At 36.6% G+C, this 12408-nt stretch overlaps 1 protein-coding gene across 1 annotated transcript in view; it reads left to right on the top strand.

The window, feature by feature from the left end:
• GRID2 (glutamate ionotropic receptor delta type subunit 2) overlaps nucleotides 1-12408 on the top strand; it is a 1309423-nt gene that overhangs the window by 959688 nt on the left and 337327 nt on the right. The window contains 1 exon segment of the mRNA XM_021100736.1: nucleotides 11748-11849. Coding sequence (XP_020956395.1) covers nucleotides 11748-11849 — 102 coding nt within the window.

The following is a 12408-nucleotide window of genomic DNA, read 5'->3' as shown; positions in this document are numbered from 1 at the left end:
GACCCGATAAAAAGCTTGATATTAAAATGAGAATTTATGAACTGTGATCTGCACTGAGTCGAATGGTCTTTCCCCCCACTGCACCAAAAGTATGTCAATGAACTAGCCCCTGAAACGTGTGAATGCGAACTTATTTGGGAGAAGTCTTTGCTGATATATTTAAGATAATGACTTTGAAATGAGGTCATCGTGGATTATCCAGGTGAACCATAAATCCAATGACAAGTATCCTTAGAAAGATGGTAGAGGTTTGGGACAGAGGAGGGAAGAGACAAGGTGGCCACATTAAAGACAGAGGCAGAGGCTGGAGACATGCAGCCACGAGCCAAGGAAAGCTGGAGCCCCTGAAAGGTGGGAGATTCTCCCCTAGAGCCTTTGGAGAGAGCACAGCCCTGACACCTTGGTATCAGATCTGTTCTCTGAAACTGTGAGAGAACAAACTTATGTTGTTTTAAACTGCTGAAATTGTGGTAATTTGTTGTGGTAACCATAAGAAACATATCATGATCTAATTTGCCTTATTTTGCGAGGCGTAGACAGTTTTGAAAATGTTTCAGTCACCACAAAGATGAAAGTACATGCAGAAATATCTATAAAATTTAGAGTAGGGAAAAGGTTTTTTATTTTTTTTTACAAAAGCTTTTTGACATAAAAGCAAGTATTGGGGGAAAAAAGGCTATTCCTCATATATGTACATTTGTGTTCTACTTCCCACTACTTTCCAGAAGGCTTTGGTGTGTCATCAACTTTTGAAGCCAAGGCAACCATTCATTGCCCACAAACCACGGGTTTCCATTATTTATATAATAAAAGACCCTAAACACCCTAAAACTTGTTGGCTTAAAACAGAGACTATTTTATTTCTAAGGAGTCTGTGGGTCTGATTCAGACAGGGCTCAGTGGGGATGGATCACCTCTGCTCCACATGGTGTTGACAGGTGTAGCTCAGCTGGGGTCAAAGAATCCAAGACGGCTTTACTCACATGTCTGGGTCCTTGGTGCTAGCTGTTGGCTGGGGTCCCTTGTTTTCCATGAGGCTTCATTTTCTTTCCACATATTCTCTCATTGTTAAGTATTTTAACCCAGCGTTTTGTTTGTTTGGTTTTGGTTTTAACTTGATTATTGTCTTCCAAAAATGAGTAAAGAAAAGCTGCAAGATCTCTTAGGGCCCAGGCCCAAGACCAGATATCATATATCATCTCTTCTGCTGCATTCTGTTGGGGAAAGCAAATCATAGAGCAAAGTCAGAGTCAAGGAGAAGGGGAATGGACTGTACCTGCTGATGAAGATTGTTACACATGCACAGACACTGGAAGTGTTGTCTGTGGCTAACAGACAGACTGGTATACAATGCTCTGCCTTTTTTTTTTTTTTTTTTTTCCCCTGGCTTTTGAGGGCTGCACCCATGCCATGTGTAAGTTCCCAGGCTAGGTGTCGAATTAGAGCTGCTGCTGCTGGCCTACACCACAGCCACAGCAATGCCAGATCTCAGCCGCATCTGCAAGCTACACTGCAGCTTGCAGCAACGCTGGGTCTTTAACCCACTGAGGGAGGCCAGGGATCGAAGCCACATCTTCATGGATACTACTCAGGTTCATTACCGCTGAGCCGCAATGGAATCTCCTATGCTTTTTCTAATCATTTTCCCTGATGAAGTTTAATCCCTTCTCACAGATTACCTCCCTCTGAATACTGAGCACTTATTATTTATATGTCTTTAGGGAGGTACTAATGTGCCTGGTGGAATTTGTTGTTTTCTTTTTCTTTTTTCTTTTTTTTTTTAATGTGTTGCTTTTTCATGTCAAAAGAGCACAAACTCTTAGAGGTGAAATGGTATTCTCTGTTTCCTTGTATCCCATAACACCAGCAAAGCAGGTTTTTAATAAGTAAGTGTATTCTTGATTGTAGATGTTGAGTGGTGGGCGAATAATGTATTTAAACTATGCGCAGTGTTGTATTCGTGGCCACTAGATTGTTTATTGCTAAATCTCTTGCAGATTATTGTGATTCGTTAGTCCTGACCTTTTCTAAAGACCCCTGCCTTTTCCCATGCTTATCATTATATATGCGGTTATAGCTAATAATTACCAATGGAAGTACATATGGGAAAACATACATAAGATCACTAATTTAAAAACATAAATCCGCAAAGTAGTAACAACTCTTTTTTGAAGTTGGCTGGCATTTGTAAACATGCTTGATTTATGGAAGTCTCAATTGCTTAAATGTTTGCAATATTCTGCAATGAAATAAAAATTGTACTCAAAGCTAGTAAGAATGCTCAGAGGCATAGTCAATCATTTGATGATTCACAGTTACCCATGAAACCCAAGCACTCCATCCTCATTTTGAGCATAAGCACAGATCTGATAAAGACAGAGCCAGAAAGGAAGAATTACACAGTGGCCTAGACAAAAGTGTCGTGTCAGCATTAGCATCAGATAAACTGATTGCAGTGGCTGATTGTACTGCTTATACTGAGAGTTATTTGGAAAATCTGAATGAGAAACCCTCTCTTGCCCATCATAGGAATGACACTTGGTATATATCTAGTCATATTAGACAACTGTAGAATCACAGAGCTAGACAGGATTTTATGAGATTAGCTGATTTATCTTTCACCTTGAGATAAAACCTGCATGCCAGAAAATCCTCTAGGCACTGAGATTTAATTTATTCTTTGAGAAAAATAAGACTCATTCATTCATTCAACAAATATTTATTGTGTGTGAACAGTATAGGTGCTTGGTATGCATCAGTAAATAAAACAGGCTGAGATCTTTGCCTTTGTGGAACCTGAATTTTAATAGAGGGCTAGAAATGAGTCTATGAGTTTCTTCTTTATCAGTAACAATAATCATTATTGGCTTTCTATACATTTTAAATTGCTTTGCTCATGTTACAAGAAATTATCAGCAAGATAGACCCAGTCACTAATAAGCTGTGAATTGTGAGAAAAGAATTTGGAGTTCATTTACATTAACAAACCATTTAATTTTCAGATGAAGACACTCAGACTCAAAAAGTTTGATTCTTACTTGAAATAAAACCCAGGCCTTCAAACACCCAGTTCAATGTTCTTTACTGAGAGTTGCAAATCCTCATTTTAAATTTTAAAACATTAGAAAAAAAAGCTCAGCTATTACTTGGTAACATAGTGTCTTAGCTATACTACTCGGCTCCTCATTTAAAGCATGATTTAAGAAACAGTTAACAATCACTGCAAGACATATTAATTTCTTGTTTAAAAATTGTCTCAATTTGTTTAGTACTCAGTTAAAACTGAAGCCCCACTTTGTGCCAGGAATTATGGATTTAATAAATCGGGAAAGAGAGAACAGCAATTTTTTTCCTAACTCCATTGAAACGTATAACAGGTGCAGTAAATGTTAATCATATAAGAGGTAGATTAAAAGAATGTAACTATGATATCACTATAAATAAAGGAACATGATGCTGTGTTGGAGTGACATGAGTTAGCCTGGGGGTGGATCAAGTGATCAGAGAAGTTTTACCCTACGCTGTAGGTGTTTACATTCAGATCTAAAGAATGCGTAGGAGTGAATTCATTCACTGGAGAATGGCAGGTTCCTAAGAGTCTTCCAATCAAGGGAGACAGTATGTTCAAAACCATTAGATTTGTTCTTAAATTTGGCTAAACTTTGCAATCTTGGAGACTTAAAAAAAATGCTAATACCTGGATCATATGCCCAGAAATTCTGATTTAATTGGCATGCCATATGGCTTTGACGTTGGGAATTTTTTAACTCCCCAAGTGGTTCTTTTATACTTCAATGCTTCAGAAACAAAGTTGGAATCTTTAAGGCAGAAGGATTATTTCTAACTCAAGAAATTGAAGGAAGACTAGGGTAGTTGAAGTCCCAAGAATGAGAGGAAATGTGATAGACCCATGACTGTGACATGTGACAAATCACACAGGGCTTGGTGGACCACAGGAGAAGTTTGGTCCTTGTCTTGAGAACTATAGAAAACTATAGAAAATTTTAAGCAGAGGGCATGACACTTAAATGTATGTTTATATTTACAGTGTAGAGGAAAGACTGTAAAAGAGAAGCTAGGAAGTTAGCTTGGACTGGGATGGTGGCAAGGAGATGGAGCAAAATGGATTCCAGAGTTGTTTTTTGTTTTGTTTTGTTTTGTTTTTTTGTTTGTTTGTTTGTTTTTTAAGGAAAGTGAAATTGGGAGACTGGCAATGGGTTAAATACAAGGATGGTAAGACTGACTTCTTAGTTTCTAGCTGGTGGAACTGGATGGTTGGTAGAGGGCAGATTATGAACTTAACCTTATAGATATTTGAGGCGCCTTTGGGATATCTAAGCAGAGATACGGAAGAGACAGTGGCATCTAAGGAGACATATGGGCTTGAGATTTTAGGTCGTTTGGGAGCACTGATCTAAAGTGCAATAGAGATGCTTTACATTAAATCTTGTAAGTTTTATACAAAATAATAATTTTACTTGTACAAAACACTATTGCCGTAGGCGTTAGAGACACTGGGCACCTAAAGATAAGGTGGTGCCCCTCCCACCTGAAGTAGTTTTATGGAAGGAGAGAGGAGGAACTGGAAATTCCGATGTGATTTTAAAATGAGGATCCCCTTTAAAATTGAGGTGGAACAGAATGAAAGAGAAGTCCAGCAAATTTTATCCAGTTATAATCATTAAATAAAATATGATTAGAACATAATTTTGATCAGAAAGAAGAGGAACGCTAATTGAATTTTAGTGAGGGAGAAACATCCTGAAGAATAATAAAAATCATCAGGGATATAATATGATCATAGGACACAATGTCATATTGGGGATATTTGGAGTTTTATTCAGCTTAAACTAGAGCTCCACAAAAGTAGAAGAATAAAGAGGACAGCAGGAGTTTTAGCGTATGCAGTCATGTATCAGCTATCCATTAGATCTATCATATGCCAGTTCACCAGTGCTATGATAACAGCTAGGGCCATAACAGTAGACAGGGTCAGCATCATTCAGCTTCACAGAGTTTAGAACCTCCTATCCTATTTAAAACAAAAAAATAAAAAATAAAAAATAAAAGAGCTTGTTTATTTGAGAAAGTGTCCCTAGTTAGCTTTTGCAAAGGAAGCCTGTAAAAGGATGCCTTTAGTCGATAAGGTTAAGTAGCCATTCTATGAGATTACATTCCCTGGGTGTTAGGGCAAGTTTTAGAGCAGTGGAGATCTGATTTAATTATCCTGGGGTCAGGCAGGGCATCAGAATTTTATAAAGCTTTCCTATCATTCAGCTATGCAGCCAAAGTTGAGAATCACAGCTTTAGTGGTATGTTTCATCACTGAAACAAGTCAGTGACTCCAGATGATGAGGCTGAGAAAGAAACAACAACAAAATGCTGATTATGGAGGAATAATAATAATGAACACTTATTTAGTCTTTATGTGCCAAGAACACTTCTAAACACTTGACATATATTAAGGCAATTAATAGGTCCACCAGCTCTATGAGGAAGCCGCTTTTACTTTTCCCCTTTGAGAGGGAATTGAGGCCCAATGGCCACACCCAACAAGTGTCAAAGCAGATGCTTAAACACAAGAAGTCTGGTTCTGGAGTTCCTGATATTAATCACTATAATATTTTTTTCTCCAAGTAGAATGTAGTAGTAATTTTACACCAAGAATTATAAAAGAAGTGAAAACATGTAATAATGGCAGAATATCATTAAACCGGTTATATACCAGTTGATAACTGAGAGAGGTTATTATGGCTCCATAAAACACCTTTGAGCTATTTCCTTTCATTATATATCTGATATATTATATGTATGTCTGTTGTTTCTCGTGTTTATATTCTTCATTTATGAAAATCAGTTAATGGCTTTGTTTTGTTGCACCTGTACATTGTTACCTAGTGCAGAAGTTTTTGTCTTCAGCAGCAATGCAGGGAGATATAAACTAGAGAATCAGGTAATTTTTTTTTTCTGACTTCTAAAAGGTATTTTCTCCTGAAGGAAAACTCAAGTGCGAGGGCTATTCCACATAATCTAAAGAACGACTCCTACTTCATGGTAATGACCAAGCTGTAGGCATCGAATCTTAGGAGGAAATAATCATCCCCCAGGGAGCAAGTCTAACACATTGAGCCTATTTTACAGGTGGAACTACTATAAAGAAAATTATCATTGGAAGGAATACTGGCACATTGCATTCCTATACATGTCAGAGGGGAAAATAAAGGAAAACATTCCAATATGTATCTGAGTCAATCAACATAGGTATTTTTTTTTCTTATGCTTCCTATCCTACTACAGAAGTAATATCTACGAAACAAATACTGTGCATTTCTAAATGACTGGCTTTCAGCTACTATTTCCCTATGGTTTTGTTGTTCCCTTTTTTCCTGGGAAAGCTGAGAGAGTAAATAAAGGAAATGTAGTGCTTGGGAGCATACAGCCCCCTCTGCAATGGATATTTTGTGTCCTGAAGCTGGAGCTTTGCTACTGTAGCCAGGCTTGGTTTGTTCCATATGAACACATTGTAATACATGCAGGGAATTCTGTTTGGTATTCAATGAAGAGCTCTCTGGACTCCTGTTATTAAAGCCTACAAACTGTTGAGTGTAAAATTAAAGGTGAACAGTTCAGCTCTTTTTGACAGCGTAACACTGTCTCAAAAAGAGTGCTGTAAAACTCAAGTCAAATGCCATTCTTAAAGCTCATGGGCAAATGAAAAGTGAAAACATTGAGGGAAAAAGAGTAAATGTCTAAAACTTGGTCATTTACTAATAACATGGTACATAAGTTAGGAGCACGCTACTGTGCCCATGCAAAAACATCAACCAGTTTGTTGAACACAGATATTACATTGATTTTAAAGAAAGCTGCAAGGTTATTATTGCTAAAGCTCCAATGAAGGAAATAATTAAAGCATTAAGCATTTTAAGATTTTAAAATGACTTTAGGCAATAACCGCAAAATACTATAGGAAATCAATGTACTGTAATTGAAAGGAAGTTGAATTGGTCTTTATTTTTTTACCATTTCTAAATTTTCTCTAGACTGCCAGACCACAGAAGAGAGTGAATCTTGTTTTGCCATCAGCAGTGTGACTTTCTGTAAATCTCATGTGCTGCAGGGGCCACTTTTATTATTTTTTCTTACAAAGTACCCAGCTGAATAGATAGTATTATGAAATTTTGTGTGCATTATCTTTGTTCATCTCTGGCCTTATTGTTTAAAACAAAACCAAAACCACAACCAGACAAAAACAACCTCCTGCACCCCAGGGAAGTCAAGTTAAATGCATTTCAAACAATGAAACCAGAGAAGGTGTTAGATAAGCCTCCCACTTGAACCTGAGTGAAAATCTTCTAGTTTTTATCAAATATTATGCCTGTCAATCTTGCTGTGCTTCAAGGACTATGTCCCATTGTAGATACAAATTCAGTTTGGAGCTATGTGAACCTAACTCATTTTTATTGCTTGTTATTGGAAAGAGTTTTACAATCAAACAGAAATGCTAGAAGTGAACCTCAGGGAAATGATTGGATATAAACAGAAATTAAGGAATCTGAAAACTTATGTGGTCTTTCCAAAAATGAGGATTATAAGCATTTCCTCTGTGTGTTACTCTTGTTTATTCCCTCATTCATCTTTGGTATACATTTTGAAGAATATCATTAGGCCTTAGGATAAATGGCCCACACTTATCTTTAGTAAATCGGTCATGCAAGGTAGAGATTTCCAGATTTTTGAGACTCCTTGTCCCTTTCATTCTGCTGCTACTTTTCTTATTTTACTCAATGCCTCTTGACTGCCAAGGTGGATAAAAGATAATACAGTAGAAGGAGCAGAACTTCTCAATCCGTAGTTTCCTCTTATGTATGGAGATAATAATGATACCTTCCTCATTGGGTGGTTTTGAGAGATAAATTAATGTATGCAAAGCCCTCAGATGATTAGCATGTACTGTGCACTATTTATGCATTATAGTGATTTTTATAAAGATGGTAATGATGGTGATTTTGCCTTCTAAATTTTATTGCCAAAATGTGAATTCACTTGCTATTATATTGAGCCAGCCACTTAAAAATACTGAGACTTATTTTCCTTGACTGTAAAAATAGGAATACTATCTTTTCTACCAACCTTAAATAGATCATGTTTGTGAAAAGAATTTGTAAGCTATAAAAGAACACCACCCCAGGACTTCCCGTGTGGCTCACAACATAGCTACTCGGCGTTGCTTCTACAGTGGCTGCGGCTAGACCCCTAGCCTGGAAACTTCCATATGCCGCAAGTGCGGCCACCTGTTTAAAAAGATTAAAAAAATTAAAAAAAAAAAAGAACACCGCTTTTAACAACACTGGATCTTAAGTTTAGAAAGCACTAGTTCAAATCCTAGTTTTATCTCTTCGTAGATATGTAATCTCAGTTGAGTCCTGAGTTTCTATGTCTATAAAATAATATTGGTGGGAGTTCCTATTGTGGCTCAGCAGGTAACAAACCCTGCATGAGGATGCTGGTTCAATTCCTGGCCTTACTCAGTTTGTTAAGGATCTGGCATTGCCATGAGCTGTAGTGTAGGTCATAGGTGCAGCTTGGATCCCGAGTTACTGTGGCTGTGACATAGGCCAGCAGCTGCAACTCCAGTTCAACCCCTAGCCTGGGAACTTCCATATGCTACAGGTGCAGCCTTAAAAAGCAAAAATTAAATGAAATAATAAAAATTATAATAAATACATATTGGTAATCGCACCTTCTCATAAAGTTATTTGGAGTCTTAAATGAGATCATGTATGAAAATCTCAGTGCCATGACTGACACATCAAAAGTATTCCAAAAAATGTAAAAAGAAAAAAAAATAGTTCTGTTCATTGTAGGACATGAGTATTATTTTAATGTTATAATAATTACTTTTTTATGGCCCTATGTTGATATGTGATGAGTGGATATATGTTATTTCTAGTTTTCCAGAGACTCTGTATCCTAAAATTTCTCTCCCTGGAAATTCCCCCTCTAGTTCTCGATGACCTCAGCTAGCATTCAGCAAACACGAAGTATTAGACTGGGTGAATGTGAGGGTATACCTAAGTAAAAAGAGGTACCAATCTTAAAATCAGACTATTATTAAGAATAGGAACAACTCTTCAACTTTCCAAGTGCTGTAATCAGAAGACATGTGAGTCAGATATCAAAAAAAAAAAAAGAAAGAAAGAAAAGAAAAGAAGGAAGGAAGCAGAAACTTTAAAAAAATCTTCATAAAGCAAAGGCAAAAAGTATATGTCCTATCTAGCCAAACATTTTTAAGAATGAATAATTCATGTCAACTTACCGCACCATGCACACACACTTGATATGAAAAATAAACCTCCAAGAAAGGACTTTGATTGGCTTGGGTCACATGACAATTGCTAAACCAGAGAATCAGAGTCATGAAAAAAATTGGATGATTGGGAAGACTTGTCTAGGGATGGGAAAAGGAAGCACTTCTCCAAAAGGAGGCATGGGATTAGCGGCCATGCATGGCCACTGGAAGAATCAGTGTGAGTAAAAACAAAAAAAAAAAAAAAAAAAAAAAAGAGGGAGGGACGGGAAGAGAAGGAGGGGAAACATACATAGTACAAATCATGTTTAAGTCGCTTTCGTGGTCAGAAGGTAAGATATAGCCGTCTGCTCTACCTATTCCAAATGCTTTGTCCTTATTCTTATTCCAAACCTCCAAACACTAGAGTGCTTTAGAATTTTTAAATCATTGACAATATTTAGTTATGTTTAAAGAAAGGCATAATTAAGAAGAAGCTTGAAATTATTTATATTTTTAACTGTTTACCCAGAGCATTACTGAAACAAACTGCTCAGCAGGTTTTGTTGTTTTTCCAGTAGTAAATATTTTGACTAGTCATACACCAAAATGCTATAGTCAAGTTGGCACTAACAGATGTCATTTATTTAGGCAAACTTGACAGTAGGTTTACCAAACTTAATAAATAACTCCAAGGGAGGAAAAAAAAAAAAAAAAAAAAAAGCCCTGTGTTGACTGTGGCAGTCTAGGCATATTAGTCTTGAATAAGATGGTGTCCTAAAAGCTATTCATTTAACTTAGAATGAAGTAATAGAATTGTAAAAGGCGGATAGCACATTGGAAATTTAGCTCTTCACTTTGTTTTAGATCTTTTTCCACCAATATTATCTGGTCTAGGAAAATAAAATCTTCTTGAGGAAGTAATTAGAAGAAGTGCATATCAAGGAATGTAACTGAGGATAGACTTTGGTTGACCTCAAAAGAGAACAAAAGCTCAAAAGAAATTTCATAAGGTTTTAAATTTGGCAAGAGGACTACAATATCTCTGATAATTAGACTTTCAACACATTTGGATTTGCTAATTGGATCTAAGTTCTAATTAGACTTTTTATGTAACTAAAAATGACACATCATTGTATGAGTTTAATGTGCTTTTACAGTTGAAACCAACAATTAGCAGCCGTTTCCAAATTATTTTAATAAGGAAAAAGCTGGCTTTTTGTTTGTATCATGACATCCCTTTCTCTTAAGATATATTATGAACATTTTAGTTTTTTTTTTTAATTAAACTTCTGGGAAGCTCAAAGAGAAACTTGGGTTTTAATAGGAAGCACCTAAATTATTTGTAAGGGAGACTTGCTGGTATGTTGATGACTGGAAAACCACAAACAAAATGCAAGACATGGAAATAAATTACAGTTTGGCAGAAGAAGCAACACAAATAACCAGGTGCCTAAAAACCATTCCGTTGATCAAAACAGTCTGAATATGACTAAATGTCTGTTCCATTTTTAAAGCATGCAAATATGGAATAAGCTCCCAAATATGAAGGTTCATGGAGCTAGTATCAGGATTAATAGCATGACAGCTCTTCCCAGGCTGTGCACTACAACATTCTTTTTACAGCTTTGCTTCTTGAGCAGTGATCTGCTAATTCAAGTCACAGAATCTCTCTTTCCTCCTTATTTTTGAATTGAGAGAGTCATCCATTTTTATCCCATTGCAATTTATAGGCAGTGGTTTTAAAACCAGTAGTACTCAGGTTTTGATGTTACAAGCCCTGAGAACTACATGAGGATGTAAAATTAAACCAGTATTTTGGAGAGCAAAGAGCAGTGAATCATTGCAAGACTTGAAGGGAAAGGATGCTGCCAAAATCTTCCAAGCAGATTGATGGCACTGACCAAAAAAAAAGGCAAATTACATTGTTTTATGTACTGTGAATACTTGAAAACAACAAAGCTATATACATGATTTTTTTCCTCAAATAAAAGCTGTAACCCCTCTAACCACATTAAAAATCTTATGGTTTCCCCCCAGTAAAAGCAGTGTAAAATCTGATTAAAACCATTGAAACTGTAAGAAAAATCTAACGTGTGCAGTAATTGATATATTAGAAGGGACATTATGCTAGAATTATATGTGCTATTATTTTTCCAATTAGTGTGTTCCTGCAACTGAGTTATTGGTGTATTTATAACTCCTCATTAAGTCAAATGTCCTAGTGAGTCCCCTAAAGCATTTTGGATCCTGTCATAGGCCATATGATGATATTTAAAAGCAGGAAATAGCATAGCTTTTTTGATTGCTTCGTTTGCTATTACAAAGGAAAACCTGTGTGGGACACTTTCTGTATCAGTTATCCCACGATTTATCACCCAATTCTCTAAAAGGTCTAGATATTGATGATTGGACTATTCCCCAGGCAGAAAAGTAACCAAGCTATTTTATCTTTCAGCTTGGATGCTGGAATCCTGTCACAGGGCTGAATGGGTCACTGACTGACAAGAAACTGGAGAATAACATGCGAGGAGTGGTTCTACGTGTGGTGACTGTTCTGGTAAGTCTGATCTGAGCCACGTGGTTTTGGCTTCTGGAGGTCACTTTATCCTTTATTTCTTTGTGTTTTGTTAACAGATGTCATAATACTAAAAGACCTTTTAACAGATCCTGACTATGCATTCTAAGATATGTTTAGTGGTCGTATGTTGCAGCCTTCAATTTTTGTGGATCAGTATCAGATTTTTACAGGCTCCTCCTTTAATTACAGTACTTTGGTCATTACTTTCTTAGACCTTTTAGATGAGATTTTCAACCTTCTACAGTTTCCTACACATGATAAAGTAATTGCTCAGGCATTGTCTCCCTGAAACTCTGTGGTCTACATAAATGAAGATAAACATGCCAAGCAAGGATATATTTGATCAAACACAGTATATGCAGTAACTCTTAACACAGAACAGACTAAGACAATACTTTTCTAAGAAGGACCTACTTCAAAGGAAAGATCATCCAATTGTTTAATAAATGTTTATTGGGCATCACCTGTATTTAAGCTCAGTGCTGATTCCTGGGAATACTGATGATTGAAATGGACAGATACGATTCTGTCCTAAAAG

This window comes from Sus scrofa, chromosome 8 (assembly GCF_000003025.6).
Source record: "Sus scrofa isolate TJ Tabasco breed Duroc chromosome 8, Sscrofa11.1, whole genome shotgun sequence".
NCBI lineage: Eukaryota > Metazoa > Chordata > Mammalia > Artiodactyla > Suidae > Sus > Sus scrofa.
This window is presented reverse-complemented; position numbering and strand designations above follow the sequence as displayed.